General features: G+C 43.5%; 1 protein-coding gene across 1 annotated transcript in view; it reads right to left on the bottom strand.

Moving 5' to 3' along the window:
* Positions 1 to 21,061, bottom strand: part of CCAR1 (cell division cycle and apoptosis regulator 1) — a 2,906,903-nt gene that overhangs the window by 2,712,984 nt on the left and 172,858 nt on the right. The window contains exon 4 of the mRNA XM_044056158.1: positions 2,767 to 2,942. Coding sequence (XP_043912093.1) covers positions 2,767 to 2,942 — 176 coding nt within the window. The remainder of the gene's footprint in view (positions 1 to 2,766; positions 2,943 to 21,061) is intronic.

The raw sequence follows: 21,061 nt of genomic DNA, 5'->3' as shown, positions 1-21,061 counted from the left end.
TGAATGACACCAACACTAAAGCCAATTGTTGAAATTGATCATCTTGTCTTCATATTGTGGCATCATTCTTGGTGAGGGTAAGATGCTACTCAAGGTCAGGGTCATACCGGCCTGGGCTACATGCTCAGAGAGCTCCTCTATGTCTCTTTTCATGTAGTCCAGGGAGGTACATCTCAGGTCATTCACACCAGCATGGACAATGACTGAGTCATATTTGTACTTGCCTTCGAGTGACCTGAGTGCTTGTGTCATGTGGCAGATCCTAGCGCCCGACAGGCAGCTCACCGTGACCTTCTCCTTGTTCAGCCTGGTGAGCGGGACGTCAGTGTGCCTGACGATAGAGTCACCTATTACAAGTGTATCAGGTGTGTTGTTTAGCCTTAAGGGCTGTGACTGTTCGGCACACTGGCTTTGTGAGCTATGTGTTGCACGTGTTTTGTTTTGGGGTAGCGGTTGCTTGGGTGTCTGCTTTGGAGGTCTCTGCTGCTTAGGCAGATTTTTATTTAGAGCCTCCAAGTATGTTTTTCTGTGTTTATGTGTTTGGTTTGTTGTTGTGGTAGGTCTATGTGAGACTAGAATTGTAGTGAGTGCGGTTTCCTTCTCCTCCTGACTGGTTACGCCAGTACTGAGTTGAGAGAGCTTAGCCTCCAGTTTGGCTATATGGTTGCATCTCTCACATGTGTTGGAGTTTGTTGGGAGGAGGAGAGGGTTGTCTGTGTACATGAGGCAGTTGTAACATTGCCTCAAGATTCCCAGATTCACCAGCTGGACTGGAGAGGAGATTGACAACTGACCTTTGGACATGCTAGAATAGTATTGGGAATTCCTTTATAATTGAAAAAAGGGCCAATGGGGAACAAGGTACTCAAGGGGAGTTTGTGAGGGTGTAGTGCTTTTAATTTTTTAGAGCTGACTTATATAATTGCTTTAGTGAGCAAGTGCCAGGTAACTTAAATGCAATGTGCTACAGGTAACTTAAATGCAAAAACGACAAACAGTAACTTTCTTTCAAGTGAAACAAGGAAATAAGTACAGTAAGCAATGCAGATATCACTAGGGATCCACAGAAGTGCTAAAAGGCCGTGTTTTAGGTGGAATTAGCATTTCAGGGAAATAAACAAACAAGAAGCATACAAATAAAGCTAGATTCAACAGGCCTGGATCTAGTCTATGCTACAGCAAACAAGGTGTACCAATTTCAGTAAGAAACAGTTAGAATATGCAGGCACTATAAGCCTCTAACCAGAAATTCCCTGCTCAGAAGGGCAGAGTCCAGCCTCTCCTCCCACAAGAGTGCAGACCGCAATCCTTCTTAACGTAAAATAACTGGCCTGAAGCCCAAGTGCTTAAACCAGAACTAATACACTTTTAGAATAACAGACACTGAGTTCTCAATCAGCAGTTCCCAACTTAGAAGGATGTAAGCTACCTGTCCTGTCACCACAGTGCAGGCCACAAACCTTCCTAATGTAAAACAACTGGTCTGAAGCCCAAGTGCTTAATCCAAAAGACTTAGAAATGATAGCTACACTTTAATCAAGTTACTACCAGCAGTAATAAATACAACTGAATACTTTAAAGAATGCCTGGATTAGTGCTCAAGTTATACAAACAAAGCTAGATTCAGCAGGCCTGGATCTAGTCTATGCTACAGCAAATGAGGTGTACCAATTTCAGTAAGAAGCAGTTCAAATATGCAGGCACTATAAACTTTAACCAGAAATTCCCAGCTCAGAAAAACAGAGTCCAGCCTCTCCTCCCACAAGAGTGCATAACACGAACCCTCTTAATGTAAAATAACTGGCCTCAAGCCCAAGTGCTTAAACCAGAATTAATACACTTAGAATAACAGACACTGAGCCCTCAATCAGCAGTTCCCAACTTAGAAGGATGTAAGCTACCTGTTCTGCCACTACAGTGCAGACCACAAACCTTCCTAATGTAAAACTGGTCTGAAGCCCAGGTCCTTAAACTAAAAGGCTTACAATGAGTTACACCAAGCAGTAATAAATACAATTGAGTACTTTTAAGATGACGCAAAAGCAAAATAAAGTAGGAAAAAACACAAATACAGTAAAAGCAGATACATTTTTTTTTTTTTTTTTGGAAAGAGGGAAAGGAAAGAGAGAAAGGAGTAGCAGAAACTAAGCTGATTGGCCTTCTCAAATGCTCTCCCTGTACTGGGTAGAATGAGGTAATGACACTAGACTGGGAGGAGGGTCCCAGATCAAATTTACACTAGGGGCGGGCAACTGCAAAGCCACCAACTATAAAAACACTATACCAACAGGGAGGGAAGGTGGGAAACAAACAGCAGAAATGTTACTCACAGCTGAAAAGCAGCAGTGAGCCTTTAAATGAAAGTTTTAAACAGCTAAAGGAGCCACTAGAAAAAAAGAGTTTAACTGCAACAAGTTATCATAAACAAACAACCCAACAGATGCTTAATAAGAGTGGACAATTTCCAGTTAATACCTCACACACAGTGAAACTAGCTAGAAAAAATACACAGTACACAAAGTGCTATAAACAACAAAGAAATAAAGAACAAAATAAACAAAAACAGGATACTTAATGTTATATATTGTAGCTCCGAGTTTTCTGAGTGGCCTTCCTTCGATCAGCTCAGTTCTTCAACGTACAGCAATGAAACATTTTCCCCTGCCTTTCAAGCCCATTCCCAAAATTATGGCAAACAATGGCATTTTTAACAAAGTAAAAAAAAAAAAGGTGGCATGCTGCTGTAATTTTAAAGTTGTCCCTTACCTGCTGTAATGCAACTGCAGCTGCTTGTTGCTGTAAGGCTGCAGTCTGGGTAAGCTGATACGTTGTCTGTGTCTGAGATGTCAAACCAGCAGCTGCTGCAGCTGCCAGTGCTGTTTGCTGAGTGTAGATACTAGGTGATGCCCCAATCAAAGATGACTGCTGAACCCCAAGGGCAGCTGAAAAGAGAAGCAAGGCACAGAAAAAGCAACATGATGAGAAATATAAATAAATAAGAAGTTATGTACCTACCATAACGTTCCATGTTAGTTGTCTTCTTCTCGCCTTCTTTCTTGCTGGATGGGTTCGGAGCCGATCCTCTGCTCCGACTTGGCCTATACCAAAGCTCGAGAGCTATTTACCGGCTCGAGGCCCTCCCTATATCCCACAATGCTAGGTGTCCAATACCCAGATCTCGTTTGGTAGAGCTAACACCATGGAGACACCTGTCCCAACTATAAGGATTACCTACAGTGGTAACAGAGGGGGACATAACCTAGGAATAGTCCAGTAGAGGAATATGGCCTCAGAAAAAATTTTCTCAGTCTGTCCAGGCTAGGGGGATGGCGGGTGGGATGCAAGAAAGAAGGCGAGAAGAAGACAACTAACATGGAACGTTATGGTAGGTACATAACTTCTTAATGTTAAGTTGTCAATCTCGCCTTCATTCTTGCTGGATGGGACAGCGTCCCTAGCACCTTAGTCCTGGGTGGCTCATCGGAATAGACTCTTGAGCACAGTGGAACCAAACTCAGCCCGATTCCTGGATGCCAAATCCAACTTGTAATGAAAAATAAAGGTATGAGGAGTGGCCCACATGGCTGCAGCACAAATAGATTCCATTGGGAGCTTTGCTTGAAAAGCTACCGACGTGGCTAACGCTCTGGTGGAATGAGCTTTTGGTTTTACGGGGAGTTCTTTGTGTCTTAATTGGTAAATGAAGAATATGACTGAAGCCAGCCATCTGGATAAAAATACTTTAGAAACTGGCAAGCCCTGCTTGCCCTCAGCATAAGACAGGAAGAGTTGGTCTGACTTCCTAGTTTGCTTTGCCCTATCCAAATAAAAACGTAATTGCCTGTGAACATCCAAAAAGTGCAGCTTTTGTTCAGCTCTGTTTGAATAGTTAGGAAAAAAGACAGGAAGCTCAATAGCCTGATTCAGGTTTGTTTCAGAAGGAACCTTGGGTAAAAAGGAAAGGTTAGTTCTAAGTGATACTCTATCCTTGTGAAAAACAAGATAGGGAGGACAAATACAGAGGGCTTGAAGTTCCGACACTCTTCTAGCTGAGGTGATAGCTACTAAGAAGAGAGTCTTCCAGGAGAGTAACTTTAAAGAACAAGAGGCCACAGGTTCAAAGGGAGGTAGAATCAGAGAGGATAATATAAGGTTCAGATCCCACGGAGATGGGGGATCTCTAATTGGAGGCCTGAGTGATACAGTTCCTTTGAGAAAGGCTTTACAAAGTTTATGGGACATGATGCTGGTCTCTGACAGTCCAGCATGAAAATTCGAGATGACAGCCAATTGGACTCTAATGGTGGCAGAAGATGAACCTCCTCCAAAGAGCTCTGCCAAAAAATCCAGAACAGTGTGGACAGGGGTTGTAAAAGGATCAATATTCCTAGTCTCTGCCCAGCAGGAGAAATGTTTCCACTTACTAGCATAGGTTTTTCTGGTAGTAGATTTATGTGAAGAAAGGATGATTTCACGTACTGGCTGAGAAATCTGTGGAAGCCTGGCTAAGGTTGGAAGTGGAGCAACCAAGCTGCGAGGTTGAGAGACTGAAGGGATTGGTGCAGCCCGCCCGTCTGATGGACCAACAGGTCCGGCACTGGGTCCAGACTCCAGGGCTGCTCCAGCAGATGATGATGCAGGAACGGGAACTAAGTTTGTCGAGGCCAGTAAGAGGCAATGAGGATCATCCTGGAACCCAAAGCAGTCGCTTTCTGAATCAGTTTGGGAATTAAGGGAAATGGAGGGAATGCATACAGAAGACCCCTGGGCCAATCGTGGACTACAGCGTCTTTGGGGGAATGGCCGGGGAGGGAGAATAGACTGAAGAAGTCTTCGCACTTGCTGTTGAGAGGGGTTGCGAAAAGGTTGACCCCATCTGTGGAAAATCTTGTCCGCTACTGACCGATTGAGAGACCACTCGTGAGGCATAAGAATGGCTCTGCTCAGCCTGTCTGCTATGACGTTGGACTTCCCGGGGATGTGCGTTGCGATCAGAAACCGTTGGGAAGACATCGCCCACTGCCAGAGTCTGAGTGCTTCTTGACATTAAGGGGTAGGATCTGGTTCCGACCTGCTTGTTGATGTACCACACTACAGACATATTGTCTGTTTGAATTGCAATAGTCCCGATAGGTAGAGAGTCCTGAAGAGCTTGCAATGCTAAAAGTACCGCTCTCATCTCCAAGATGTTTATATGCAGGTGGTATTGTAGGGGTTGCCAAGTGCCCTGGACAGTCCTGCCCTGAAAATGCCCCCCCCACCCGATCAGGGAGGCATCCGTGGTCACCGTGGCAACAGGAGAAGGAAGAACAAATGGTCTGCCCTGGAGAACTGTAGGGGAGACCATCCACCAAGCCAGGTGGTCTTTGCATGTTTGAGTGATCATTATTCTGTGGGACATTGGGAGATGTTGAAAGGACCATTGGGTAAAAAGCATCCACTGAAGGATCCATATATGGAAACGAGCCAGGGGGACTAGAATGATCGCTGCCGCCATAAGACCCAATGTTTTTAGTACAAATCTGGCCTGAATCGTCTTGCACTTTAGTAGTACTTGCACATGTCGGCCAATGTCTGATACTCTGTGTGGAGGAAGTTTTGCAGACAGATCTTTTGTGTTTATTTCTGCGCCTGTAAATGTTATAGACTGACAAGGCGACAGTGCAGACTTTTTGAAATTTATTGACATACCTAGCCCGGAGCAAGTCTGAATGGTACAGTCCCTGGCTCGCAGAAGTTGATGCCTGGTGGAAGCAGTAAGGTGCCAGTCGTCGAGATATAGAAACAACTGGAATCCCCGTCATCTCAGGTGAGCCATAGCCACTGCCATGCATTTGGTGAACACCCTGGGGCTGTGGTGAGACCAAAGGGCAGGGCTCTGAATTGATAGTGACTGGCCCCAGCCGGAAGCGGAGAAACCTTCTGGAGTGCCTGATCATTTTGATATGGTAGTACGCATCTTGAAGGTCTATAGAGCACATCCAATTGTCCTGACCCAAAAAGGGTAGAATGGACTGAAGCTTGACCATCCGGAACTTTGTTCTTTGTACAGACCTGTTCAGTCTGCTGAGATCCAGAATGGGTCTCCAGTCCCCTGTCTTTTTCGGTACCAAAAAGAACTTGGAGTTAATTCCGGATCCTTGCTGGTCTGCTGGGACTGGCTGGATGGCCCTTTTTTTTAGCAGTTTTGAAATTTCCAGTACTGCTTGATCCCTTAGCGCGGGTGGGACATCTGGAAGGGATCTGTTTCTTTGTACAGGGGTGTGGACGAAGGGAATTTTGTAACCCTCGGATATGATAGACTGTACCCATTTGTCTTGTGTGAGGAGTTGCCAGGATTCTGAGTACAGTGACAATCTTCCCCCGACTGCCTCCGAAGGTGGACAGTCGGGCAACCCCTCAGAGGTGCTGGAAGGGTTTGTCAGAGAAAGATTCCCTGCTACCCTGATTCTGCGTGCCCCCTCTGCCCCTTGGGCGGCGTCTATTATTGTTCCCTCCTCTGCCCATGGAAGGAAACTCGCCACGTGTCAAGCATGACTCCCTGGGGTTTGCGAAACCACATTTTTCCACCCTTCTGACCTTTCGGGTATGGTCTAGATGGGGTAGAAAAACAGACTCCCACGGCAGAGAGAGTCTTGCCTTCCTGCTCGCACCTGGTAAGTGTATCCTTCATCTGTGGTCCGAACAAAGCGGAACCATCGAAGGGGGTGTTGGTGAAGGACGCCTTAAAGGGGTCAGCAAAGTTGCACAACCGCATCCAGGCATGTCGTCTCAAGGCTACACCTATGCCTGCGGCCCTACTCGCCTCATCGGCTGAATAAGAAATGAGCCGCATGGAGGAGTTAACTATGGAGTTAAGGGTTGCCAGCTGGGAGGTAATCTTTTCCTGAGACCCCGCAGCAGATAGATCCTGAAGGGCATCACCCAATTCCTTAAGGACATCCCTTTGAAGGCGGGTGAAATGGCACAGGTAGTTCAGCGATCGCATGGAAAAGGTCGCTGAAGAAAACATCCGCTTCCCGTACCTGTTCATTGTCCTAGATTCTTTATTAGGTGGATGGACAGGGACAGAAGGATCAGCCAACTCCTTCTTAGTGGCTGCTGCAACCACCATGGCATCAACCGGGACACCCTTCGTAAGAAACTGTTTGTCGGATGGTGCTGTAATAAACTTTGTGGGCCTACGGGGAGTTGGTTCCACTCTGTCCGGGGCCATCCACGCCTTCCGAGCCCCCACTTCCATGAGTGGGTCGAAAGGCGGAGACACCCAGGAGGTGGAGGGGTGAGAACCAAACGCGTCCAGGTACACTGACTCGTCTTCGGAGGGTTAATGGCAGTCCAGTTCCCCCTCTGCTTAAGGATCTCAAGGATGTCTAAAAAGGAGACATCCTCAGAGGGAGACCTTGGGGACCCTTCCGAATCCTCCAAATCGGTGTCTGAGGTGAATGACTCAGGGGAATCAACATGTTTCCTCTAAGATTTTCTCTTCCGAGGGGGCTCCACTGAATGATCAGGGGAGGCCTCAGAAGAAGAAGACACACCCAGTGGGGCTACCTGGAGCGTCTGTTCTCCACGCTTGGGGTCAGGAGGGTGAACTGAGACCGACATAGGCACCATGGGGGGAGGAGCCGAAGGAGCCAATCGTGGGTCCGACCCAGGAGTCAGTACGCTCCTCATGACCTCAAAGACACCCCCATCGGGCAGAGAGGAAAGTCCCTGCTCCGAAGAGATGAGAACCCACCCCCCCGGCACTGAGAGTGACGGCTCCGAGGCCGATGTCGGGGCCGAGCTCACCTGCACCGAGGCACCAAGAGGGAGAACGGGGTCGGACAAGGGTCCAATGCCACTCGTCCCCTCAGAGCCGACGAGGAAGTCTTGGTGCCCGGATCCTTCCACGGACGGAACCAATGAAGAGATCGGAGCCGAAATGTGTGGTATCGGATCAGACGTACCGACGAATTGAGCCCCAACGAGCTCCGGCTCCGAACATAATGGAAGAGTCGGAGGAGGAATTGTTGAAGATGTAGGGATAGCCGCAATCTGTTGAGAAGGGCTAGTCAACATTTGGGCAAGTGCCTGCGACTTAAGGAGTCTACTGACCACCCTCTCGAGGTCGTGGTCAGAAAGCCTGGAAGACCAAGAGGAATGTGACCTATGGCTCCGCTCCGACTGTAGTAACGGAGATCTCGGATCCGAACGAAGAGACTCCAAAGAGGGAGATCTCGAGCGTTTTTGGCTCAGAGAAGGCTCTGACACTACAACAGGAGCCGACTGAGATTTCAAAGTGTCGGTTCCAGCCGGAACCTACGAGGAGGCAGTAGCTCCGCTTGGCGACGGCTCTAAACAGGGAGCCAACGGTTTGGCGGGCTTGGAGGGTTTACCCGACAAAGGCTTAGTTGGGGACCCTTCAGGCTTAAGTAAGCCCCTCAAAATAAGTTTGTTCCTACGCTCCTGCAGGACTCTCGGACTGAAGGCATGACAGACCGAACAAGAGTCCTGCAGGTGTAGGGGGCCCAAACAATACACACAGGAAGTGTGACAGTCTGTCAGAGACATCTTCTGACAGCACAAGTGACACTTCTTGAAACCTGAGACCTTAGCATCCTTAGACATAATGACAGTATAAAAGGATACCAAGGAAAAAAGTAACTAGTGCCTAACACACAACACACACACACGCACGCACTAGAACTAACACTACAATAATATAGTAGTACTAAGAAAAATAACACTGCTATAACAATATACAAATAACAAGACTAGATAGATATATAAATATATATACAAGTGAAAAAAAAAACTAACTCTACCCTAAAGGGTGGGGGAGTGGGGGGGAGAAACTCTGAAAACTAGTAGCAAAGAGAGTTTCTAAATGGGATTTCTCAAGGAATCAGAAAGGGGGTACTAAGAGGAATATATCTAACAAAAAATAGCTATGTATATATAAATAAACTTAGTAAAAAAGTTTTATACGACCTGGAGCCAGTAAAAATGCAACCTCGTAGCTGAAGTGGCAAATGAGATCTAGGTATTGGACGCCTAGCATTGTGGGATATAGGGAGGGCCTCGAGCCGGTAAATAGCTCTCGAGCTTTGGTATAGGCAGAGTCGGAGCCGAGGATCGGCTCCGAACCCATCCAGCAAGAATGAAGGCGAGATTGACAACTTAACATTAAAATATCACACTACGCCATATCATACAATCAGTGACTAAATGTTCATGTTTACAAAACAGAATTAAAAGAAGTACATATAAAACCACCCAAATATATATATATTTTTTTTTTGCTGTAAAAGAACACACAGCAGAAGCAAGCTTTTGAAGCAGCTATCCTTTCCTCCAAATAACCAAGGAGAATGACTACTTGGGAAAAGATGATTACTACAGAAAATAAAATATAGAAGAAAATATACTGACAAAAAAAAAAAAAAAAAACCACAGGTTAAGCCCTATACCCAAAACTTTTTGCTAGTCTTCTGTTTCCTTCCTTCACTATAAAGTCTGGGCGCAACAAAAGCATTAAGTCCTAAATCAGTTTCTTGTTTATACCCTTCCTAACTTAGGCTGTTAACTGTAAACTTCACTATTACAACGTAGTGCATGGAATGCTGTGATTACACACTGAAATCGGGGAAAAGAATAAGCTTGTTAAGCATGCTGCTAATGAAAGGCCCCTTAGGGATGCATATCAAAAGATTCTTAAGCACCCCTAAGCACTCTTACGATCATATCTTATCTAAGTAATAACAGCAGAAAGGGGCAGCCATTAATGAACAGCGGTAGAAGGAAAATTAGGCTTTAAGAGCTGTTAAAACTTCACTTGGCCACAAAAAGGTGCGTCAGAATGAAGTGTTCCAACAGGTTTTTAAAAGGTGTTAATTACACAGAGGGACATTGTTTCTGTCTGCTATCATTTTGCCAGCGCTAAGTGCTTTACTGGCTTTCAAAAGCTTTGAAACTCTATAAACAACTTTGCACTCCTTTAACATTTTTCTGTAACTCATAGTATATGTAGCAGATACAGCTCCATGCACTACAAACAATTACGACTGGTGACCTAATCACAACCTTTTGTCACATGTTCTCCACATGGATGCCAAGCTTCATTTCTTGAGCTTCACTACAGAGGTGAACCTTATGGCATCCATATCTCAATGACATAAGCTAGTTATAATTGGGTCTTCAATGATAATCCCCTATAGCCAGGGCCACTAGTACTTTATACTGCACTCTTTTTAAGTCTGATTTGCCTTAGGCCTCTTGCAACAGACTGTTACAGTTTCTGCAGCAGGTTTTTGGCATCCGACGCTTGAAATGTTTCTGAACTAAACAGTTACAACTGGTTCCTCTAATTTTCCCCTAACCAGAAGCACCACCATAAACACATTAAAAGACAACTGTGTAGGAGAGTTCTCAGTATGCACCAAACTAATTTATCCCATGTGAATAATACCTTTCAGAAAAACAAAGTAACTATTATTTGCTTTCTACTTTCCAAAGACCCAGGAATGCCAGCTCTGGTAAACATCTTTGTAAATCTAGTATCTCTAACTTAATGGCAAGAAAGATTAAAGAGTATCCAAAGGACCTAAAGAGGATAAGCAAAGAACTGGTCACTAATGTCCATGCTAAAGGCAGCTCACTGGAACCTGGTGACTACTGCCACATACTTTAGCAAACCTGAAGCACTGGTGAAAATAAAATGCCATCACAACGCCTCAAAAATTTAGTGAAAGTCACTACTTAAAACAAAAGACCACTCTACTGCAATCTATATAGAAATAATTTACCCTAAGGTGTAAATATACATTATAGACAGCTGCCTATTCAAAGTGAAACAGCGTATGAAGTTCTTATGGCAATCAAACACTTCCTTATTATAAAATCTGAAGGATTTAAAAAACAGTGAGTGCAAAACAGAATTATCTTTGGCTTCAATGAAAGTGTGGAAGGAAGCTTAATGTCTGCTGTCGTATAAAAGTGGATTCCATGGATGCTGGGGCCCAATAAGCCAACAAACTTTGTAATCAAGGTAGCTCATCAGACTGTAGACACAAAGTACAGTTGTGTACACTTACCATAAATGTAGATGTTCGAGTGTATTCACTGTTGCAGTCATTACATTTGGGTAATCTGCTGGCAGGTTGCCCTCAGTCGGCCTGAATTCCAAAGTCTTGGGTCCTGCGTCGGTTGCTGTCTCCTCTTCCATGACATCAAGTCGTCAGGGGTATAAAACAAGTAGCCAACGCCATTTTCTTTAGTTTTTCTTGCCCCAGATGTCAGGTGCCCCCAAAAAGGTAGCCAAATATATATATATATATATATATATATATATATGAACTATATATATACATGCATCAATACAAACTTTACCTTCATCTACAAGCAAATACACCACATAGGTTGTAGAAGATAGAGAAGGAAAGATAAACTCCAGAATGAAAGGGGGATGGCGGGTGGGAAACCTGGACTGCAACAGTGAATATACTCGAACATCTACATTTATGGTAAGTGTACACAAAACTGTACTATATTCTTCGTGTTTCACTGTTGCAGTCATTACATTTGGGTAGAATCCCAAAGCTAAGGATGGGAGGCTGGAGCTAAACAGCATTAGGTGCGGCTATAAGGCCCTGCAGAACTGCAGTGGCAAAGCCTGCCCTGGACTTAGAGTAGAGAGGCAAATGATAATGCTTTGTAAAGGTGTGAAAAGAACTTCAAGTAGCAGCCTCTAGAACGTCTATGGTTGGTACTCCAATGAGAAAAGCTGCTGATGTAGCTGCAGCTCTCGTGGAATGAGACCTAATGCCCCTGGGCACAGGTTTGCCATGGTGTAAGTAGCAGAAACGAATGCAGTGGCTTATCCACTTTGAAATAGTCCGCTTTGAAATAGCCTTTTCTTCTGATCCTGCAGCATATGTCACTAGTAATTGCTCAGTTTTTCTTAGAGCTTTAGTCCAGCTCAAGTAGAATCTTAGCTGTCTGTGTACGTCCAAGGAATGCAGAATTCTCTCCCCCTTGTACTGCAGATTTGGATAAAAGATTGGAAGATGAATAGCTTGGTTAAGAGCCACACTGGAAACCACCTTAGGCATAAATGAAGGACTGGTCCTCAGAGACACCCTTGTTTGGGTAAAATATGATAAAAGGCTCCACAGCCATGAGGGCCTGTAGCTCTGAGACTCTTCTTGCTGAAATAATTGCTAGGAGCAGAGCTGTTTTTCATGATAAGAACTTTATATCCGCAGTAGCAGCTGGTTCAAATGGAGGCAAGGTGAGCTTTTCCAACACATAACTGAGGTCCCATGCAGGTATTGGTGATCTTCTGGGAGGCCTTAAATTTTTGGCTCCCCTAAGATACTGCTTTAGTAAAGGATGAGAAAAGATTGGTGGCTCTGTATTGTAATGAGCCGAAATGGCAGAGGCATGGATTTTTATTGATGAGAAAGATAGGCCTTTGTCAAGCATCTCAATAAAGTATTGCAATATCTGTAATATTTGGTTCTGCTGTATCAGTTCCTTGTGCTTGGTTCCAAGCACAGAATCTCGTCCATTTATCAGCATAAGATTTTCTAGTACTAGGCCTTCTGGCTTCCAAAAGGACATCCATCACAGCTTTACTGAGAGGTGTTCTTTGCTTAACTATATGATCAGCCATGCTGCCAAGGTTCAGTGTTTGGAGTTGATTGTGCAGGATCTAATTGTTTTGCTGGGACAGTAGTTGAGGTCTTTGAGGTAAGGTCCAAGCTGGGTATTAAGACAAGTTCCTTAGGATTGGGTACCAGTATTGGCGGGGCCAGTCCGGGGCAATTAGTATCATCTTTGGTTTCTCTTGTCTGACTTTTAGTAGGACCCTGGGAAGAAGAGGCAGAGGAGGAAAGGTGTAAACTGATCGTTTTTTCCAACTGAAGGATAGGGCGTCCACTTTCCATGCTTGCCTGTGATAAGTCCTTGTGCAGAATCTTTTCAGCTGATAATTTTGAGGAGAGGAAAATAGATCTATGTCCGGGTTCCCCCATTTCTTTATCATCGTGCTGAAGACTTGTGGATCTAGTTTCCACTCGTGAGGGTCCATAAGGTTTTTTCTTAATCGTCTGCCAGAGTATTTTGTTTTCCTGGCAGGAATTGAGCTTGAAGATGTATTTGGTAAGTCAAAGCTGTGTCCCACAGTGCCATTTCTAATCTGCAAAGGGGGTATGAGTGCGTGCCCCCCTGCTTGTTTATATACCACATAACCGTGGTGTTGTCCGTTTTTATCAGTAGCTGTCCTGGATGAAGTAAGCCCTTGAAGGCTGTCAGGGCATTTTGAACAGCTAGCATCTCTTTTTGGTTGATATGCAGATGCATTTGTTTTGGGATCCATATACCCTGAATGCATCTTCCTGCCAGGTGGGCCCCCCATGCATAATCTGATGCATCTTTTGTTAAGGTTTGGCTGGCAGGGGGTAGAGTGAAGGCCCGTCCCATGTTTTGGTGACATGCCTTTGCCCACCATAGAAACTCCTGTTGTAGGCAGGGAATGAGAGGAATCATTGTTTCCAGACTGTGACAATGTTGACTCCATAAACTTTTTAGGTACCATTGAAGTTTCCTCATATGCAGTCTTGCATATGGAATCAGTAGGATGCCATGAAGCCCAAAGCCTGCAGAGTTTGTCTTGCAGATAGCTGGGTTTTTGTTGCCATCAGTTTGAAGTAAGCAGTCAGTTGCCTTTGTATGTCTGGCGTGAGGAAAGCCATCTGGGCAGTTGTATTCAAGCTTGCACCCAGAATGTTATCTTTTGAGAGGGTACCAGTTGTGATTTCTTTTCGTTTATTGTGTACCCTAGGCATGTTAGAAGCCTTTTCATAAACGCCAGGTGTTGAAGAAGAGTGTCCTTGAATGAGACAGTCGTCCAAGTAAGGATATATTTGTATACTTCTTTGTCTGCAAAAAGCAATTACTGGTGCCAGGCACATTGTAAAGACCCTGGGCGCAGTAGATAAGCCAAAGGGCAGTGCAGAGAATTGGTAATGCATTAAGCCAGCCTTGAAACGGAGGTATCTTTTGCACGATTCCCTTATTGGGACATGCAGGTATGCCTCTTTTAGGTCTAATGTCACCAGCCAAGCATTCCTGCCCAGCATGGGCAGACGTTGCTGCAAAGTCAGCATTTTGAATTTTGGAATGCCCAGGTAAAATTGATAAAGGCCTCTTATCAGGAGGGGGTTGGGAACCCCTGATCAAGGTAATAAGGTCTTCAGCCATTTTGATCATCTGATTTTTAGGCATAGTGGCCTGTGCACGTGGCTCATGCGTCAGTTTATTAGCTTTAGAAGTTGCTTTTGTCTTTGGTTTTGCAGCTGTCATCGGTTTTATATAAAAATGTTGAGGCCTGAATACACCCTCAGAAGCCAGTGCCTGCTCAGCAGTTCCAGACCCATCCGAGGGAGATACATCCGTGGGTCCAATACTTTGAGTATCTTGACGTGTGCCGGACTCCACATGGGTCTCGGTAGGGGCATGCGACTCGAAAGTAGCAGGTATCAGGGGCTGCAAAAGCGCCTCACTGAGTACCGGCGACTGGCTTAGGAGAAGCTTCGTCGTCGGTTTTGGACCTCGACTGTCTCTGTCCTTTTCTTTGCATTTTTTGTGTACTCCGGTAGTCGGATTGCTATCCGATGACATTTCTGGCTAGTTAAACCAGTTTCCAAAATATTTTGAGGCAGAAATATACAGACGCTTAATAGTGCGTTGGTTAAATCTAGCACAAAACCGACAGTCAGGCATGTTGTGATCAGGGCCTAGGCAAGGAATACAGTATAAATGGAAATCCTTATGAGGTATTTGCTTCCCACAAGTAATACAATTATTAACTTTTTCTGACACCGGTATGGAGCAAGAAAAAAGTTTCCCCAACGGGGTACTTAGCTTTAGTGAAGACTTCGGTTCTGAAACTCGAACTTGAAAATTTCAGGAGTCGGCCAACCTGCACTTGCGAAATGCTTCTGCTTCGGGCACCGTGTGGCAAGAAAGACTAAATAAAATGGTGTCGGCTGCTTGTTTTATACTCCTGATGACCTGACGTCATGGAAGAGGAGACAGCAACCGAAGCAGGACCCAAGACTTTGGAATTCAGGCCAACTGAGGGCAACCTGCCAGCAGATTACCCAAATGTAATGACTGCAACAGTGAAACACGAAGAACATCCAACCCAACCCTTAGGCAAACTCAAAAGCAGTCATTAGTTGAACTTCTGTCCTTTCAAGGAGAGGATGCAATTATTCAGGCTGGTATAGACAGAGTAAGTTATAGTTTAACACGCATGAGACAAGATTCAATAATGACTACTCTGTTGTTAAAATGTCTAAGCTGAAGAACTGAATACCACGGACAGCTAACGGTATTAAATTCTCTGCACTATCTTGCCATTGTCATACAAGGGACAATACAAAGCAGTTACCTAGGTAGATGGACATTGCAGGTTTACACATGGACTTTAGACAGCAGCCAATGGAAAACTTCACTCAAATCGCAACAGACATGAAATTTTCCTTCAAAATAGGATCCGGTAGATGTGGACATGTTCAAAAACTGCAACGGGTCACTGTTTGCAAATTCTTTGTGCTTGTTTAAGACTTGGGAATGTGTTTTTTTTTTTTTTAAAGTTTACATTCCTTAACTTACATGATTATTTTCTAGCATTCATAAACAAAACACTAAAGTTTTATTTATACTTAAAATTTTCAATTAATTTTTGAAAATATGAAGCCTGGTCTATGTATGAAAGTGAAGGTAATTGTTTTTAAAACTGTAAAGTTCATGTCAGTTTTTTTCTTTTTGACTTTTAGTGAGGCTATTTTGTCTTGCTCTGATTTTGTTGAATAATCTTGGAGGGGGAGATGAGCAAGGATTAGTTTGCTGCTGTCTGTTCTGTGTTCCTTGATTTAGCCTTCAGGTTTTAAACATTTTTATGCTTCATCAGTGGGCCACCTGCCATTCCTACTTTATTTGGGAATAAGCATAACGGCTAGAAAGCATCACTACATTTCTTTTATTAATCTTTTAACAGGAAGCTACTTTGTTTCTGATACGTTTGTTTTACTATGGCTGCAAGAGCATCTGCAGTGTGACACTGTTAAAAACATATTCTGGTTAGATGCTTTTTGCTGGTTATTAAGCATGGCCGGTATGCTACCACGGACTCTAGGCGGTTTGTACTTCCTTTCAGGATAAGTTTGCATTTTTGCTATATTTTAGAACATGTAATATGACTCTTTGCGCTTCTAAAGAAATATGACACCAACCATTTTAGTACTACATAAGCCTGATATACAACTAACAATTTTAATTTCCCTTAAGACCTTACATAAATTAACTTTAATACACTTCAGTAGGACTCTTCTCATTCTTACACTGAGGAAGACAACATTAAATGTGTCTAATTTCTGGCTGTGGCCAAGTCGAGAAAGAGTACATTTGGAGAGAGGAGTCTTTCTGGTACTTGTTATCTAGGTAGTGGTAAGGATATTGGCCACCTAAAGCAGGTACAAATGGTCTCTTAGTCATCATGGGAACAGGAGAAACCACATGGCTATCCTAAGACAGTGAAGGTGTGGGAGAGGCTTCTGGGATGGGAGAAACAGAAGTCCACTGGAAAATCTTAGAAGTTAAAAGCTTGTTCAAGAGGCGAGAACAAACCAAAGACACCAGACCTGTTGAGGCCAAAAACAGGCTAAAAGGATATTGGCTTTACTCACTCAGGCCTTCTCTAAAAACTTCTGGACATGGAGAAACAGGGAAAAAGTGTTAGGAAGACCGTGAGACACTTCAATAACAATGCATCCTATGGGAATCCTACCAAGGGAGAAATAAGAGAAAAGTAAGTGCTGCACTTGTAGCTAGATAAGAATGCAAAGGAATCGCAGCATATAACCCTAGTTGCAAAACTGGGTCTGAATTGGAATGAGGTACCAGTCATCTGGCATCAAGAAAAAAAGTACAGTTGTGTAAGCTGCAGTTATCCATAACAGTAGCTGTTCAGATTCCTCACTGCTGAAGTAACCTTTAGCTTATATGGGTTGCATCATACCCATGACACAATATCCATCTACCATCCAAAAGCTCTGGCTTTCTCCTACATTTTCTCTCTGATCACTGACTGGTCAGCCTTGAGGATGGAAAATTAGCAATTATAGTGGAAACTTGATAGGACTTTCCTGAGTCAAAGTTAATAGCATACTTATCCTAAAACTATAAGAAGTCTTTGGTCTGCACTCTGGTGGCAGGGGAGGGTTGCCAGTTTACTTCTAAGCTGGGAATCACTGTTTGTGACCTCAAAGTATGCGTTTGCTATTGGGAAGAGGGCTAGCTTGTTTGGTTTTCTCTGCCTGTATAAAGTAAGAGCTTCCACATACTTGCAACCATGCCATTAACTGCAGAGGCTTTTTGCTGAATGCTGATCTTTCCGATGCTTCTGTTATATTTGTGCATTTTTGCAGACTTTTTGAACTTAAAAAACGCATTTAAGAATTATTGTTTTTCATCACTGCATTTGAGTGTTGTGCTGAATTTAGAACCATCCATATCTGAATATTTACTCCACATTGCTGAACTACACTTTATATTGAAAATTACTAGTGCTGGTCTAATATCTGTGCATTATTTCTTATCTCCTCGTTCTCTGTTCAAACTTGTTTATTTATTTATCCAAACTTTTTGTTGACCAAGCTAATCCCACTAGGCAAGTGACTGCTTTTCAGGGGAGACCGAGGTGGTATTTATATTAATAGGAGAAATTTAGCCAAGGAATCAGGGAACTTCACCTACTCTTTTTGACAGGTGCTGTGGGATCGTGTACATCCACCTGAGCTATCACCAGCTCAAGCTGATGGAATAGTGTGTGACTGAACATGTGATAGGTGGATTCCAGATCAGTCAAGAAGGTACTGGTCATAGAGTCCTGATAGAGCGAGTGGGAGGCATGAGGAGAAAAGTCCTCGGTCTCAAGTGTGACAAGGTAGCTAGATGCTGCAGTCTCCATTCACTTATGACTAAAGGGATTACATGAATCTGGTCTTGGACACCTGGATAGGACTTTCCATTCATCCAGGCTTGTAGAGGGCATCTACCTTGTTAGGAGTCAATTTTACTGTACACCTGGAAAGTCTACATAAATGGCATTCTTAATGACAAGCTGGCATTTTAGGATCAAAAATGTAAGGAATTTGCACTGCCTTGGATTATTGCCACACCTGTGTACTGTGAGTTCCGGCACTTCTGTTTGGTTTATAGTTGTAACTTTGTTAGTTTCTGCATTGTTTTTACATTAAAAAATCTTTAGGTCTGCACTCTAGGGGCAGAGGTAGGTAGCCATGTCTGTTGTGAACTGGAAATCACTGCCTTTGACATCAAAAAGGGTATTGTCTGCTATTGGCCTGAGGAATAGCTTGTTCGACTGTTAATTTTCTCTGCCAGTATAAAGTTGTCATATTTCATCAACACTGCTCATCTCGCAGCAGTGTTTAGCAGTGCCCTGTAGATACTTTGGTTCCTTGAAATGCAATTTACCTATAAAACCAATCCCCTAAGAATTCCTAAGCATTTAGCTTGTTGACAAGCACCAAATTTACATGAATAGGGGCACCACTCTGCAAAATTAGACTAAGTTTATACTTTTTAATCTATCAGCACACCAGAAAAAAATCTATTATTGATTTTTTTGGCAGCCATCATAATTAGATTCAGATTCAGGAAGGCCTTACTATGTCTAGGAATTAGTCTTAAGAGACACTTACTCTAGCGTCAACGTGCATCATCATAAACCACCCTTTCAAGCAGCTTCTATATCGGGCTGCGTACTTAAGCCACTATTCTAGCGTGTAGTTTAACTTTAACTACACCTCTATAAACTAAGAAACATACACAACCTCTAACAGTCAGCGGCAGAGATTCCTAAACTTTGAAAACACAAATAACCTTGACCAGGTAAGTCTGTATGCCTACTAGGGATGCAATCATCTTAGACCTAGCCCTCACCAACAAAGGGGAACACTGTACTGCACTCATTAGTGGTAATTTCCCAGGGTAGTGAATTTTCCAAAGGTTACCATAATGAATGTTTTGGCATTTAGTTCAAGTCCATGGCTCTGGTACTAGTTATTTGTTTGGGACAAACTTTCCTCCTGAATGGCTTAGTCATTTGGGGATTCAGTGACTGTTCCTAACTTGCAGTAATCTGCAGACTTTGTCAGCCAGAGACCCTTGGTGTTTGCATTTAGTTCAGAGAAGCAGATGCCAAACAAGAGAGGTCCCAGCACAGACTCCTGTGAGACTACACTGGTGACTGGTGTTTTCTGAAGACAACCGCCCCTTATCTTGACTTCATCAGTCCTCCCTGTGAGCCAGCTAGCAATCCAACTGGTGATGTAGGGGATTACTCATAGCTGTGTAAGCTTCTTCACCATGCCCGAGTGAGGTATTATTGTGTCAAAAGCTTTGGCCAGGTCTAGTCAGGCTGTATGCACCACCTTGTCTTCATCTGCTGCCTTGGTGACCTTTTCAAAGAAGTCTACCAGGATGAGTAAGCAAAACCTGCCTTTGACGAGCTCAAACAAGGAAGAGTGCGGTGTTTGGAAATTCCCTATGCCCTTATTGATTAATTCCACAACAAGTCCTCCCATGGTCTTTCATCTAAGATTAGTCAAAACGTACGAGTCTGTAATTACCCAGGTCAGTGGACAGCCCTCTGCTGTATAGAGTTATGACCATCGCTAAGCTCCATTTGCTTGATACAAAGCCTATGTGCAATGCCGAGTTTGAACAGCATTTTTAAGGACCTAGATAAATCAAGCTAACTCTACTTAAGATACATCCAGGTATACTGTCAGAGCCCGCTGATACAGTATTCCTGACCTTCGGCAGTACAGTCAGGACTTGACCCTGTATAAAAACTGGAGGGGGTAGAGGTTATTGAAATTTCTTATGAGATAATTGGGGGTGAAACTGGAGCAGAATTTATCAGCTACTAGGTTTGCTATGGTTTTGTTGTAGGTGGTGTAATTCACAATCAGCTCAGCACGTGGCTGCATACAGATTTTGAGGTTGTGAACATAGGTAAAAAAAAGACTATGGTTGCCTTTGCTTGGGTGGCTATTTTTGCTCAGACTTGGCTTTGGTGGTCTCAAATTCCTAAGTTGCTTACTTTAATAATGGTAGAAACGGCCTGCTGTTAGTTACTTTTCTGATTTTTGGCTACAATTCTCTTCCTTTTACTGTAAAGCTTGTAAATGTACTGGTTCCACTGGGAGATTTGTTTTTGGGTTCAGGCCTATTCTTGTTCTTGTAGTACTGTTGTTTTTATGCAGTTGTTGACATGTTGATACGCATACTCAGTGGACTTCACTACTTTTGGAGGGATTTGAAACTTGGCAGGGTATTGCCAAGAAACAGGAAGTTTGCCTTGGAGAAATTTCTATACATTCTAGGGGCTGCTGGGATATCGGGTTTCAATTTTATTTTAAGGGGAGCAGTTTTAAGGTCTAACCTGATGACTAAAGATGATACGCAAGGAGAAGAAGACTATTCACCCATATTAGTAAGGATAAGGATGTTTTTTTCCTTGGTGAGTACTCTCACTAGTTGTTCCACAGGGTCTATATTAGATGATCAAACTTTCAAAAGTTCGACTGTCATATTGTTGACACCATATGATCGAACTTTTAAAAGTTCAAACATTTAATAATTAAAAAAAAAAAAAAAAAAAAAAAAAAACTGCATAAATAACCTACCTGAACGTTTTAAGCAGGGGGCAAGATCCCCTGCACCCCCCACATCCCCACTCTTTAAATATACCAACTCCGAGATTGCACTGTAGTGCAGAAAAGGGAAATCTTCCCATTCCGCGCTGAACGGAGATTTCCATTAAAACATTCGAACTTTCAAAAATTCGATCATATGGTGTTGACCATATGACACTCGAACATTTGAAAGTTCGATTATCTAATATAGACCCATTCCAGAGCATCTGAATTAACAAACTCCAGGAATCTCAGTGCTTGAGCAATAGTGGTACAGTACGTTT

This window comes from Protopterus annectens, chromosome 14.part0 (genome assembly GCF_019279795.1).
Source record: "Protopterus annectens isolate FY-2018-M chromosome 14.part0, PAN1.0, whole genome shotgun sequence".
Classification (NCBI taxonomy): Eukaryota; Metazoa; Chordata; order Ceratodontiformes; family Protopteridae; genus Protopterus; species Protopterus annectens.
This window is presented reverse-complemented; position numbering and strand designations above follow the sequence as displayed.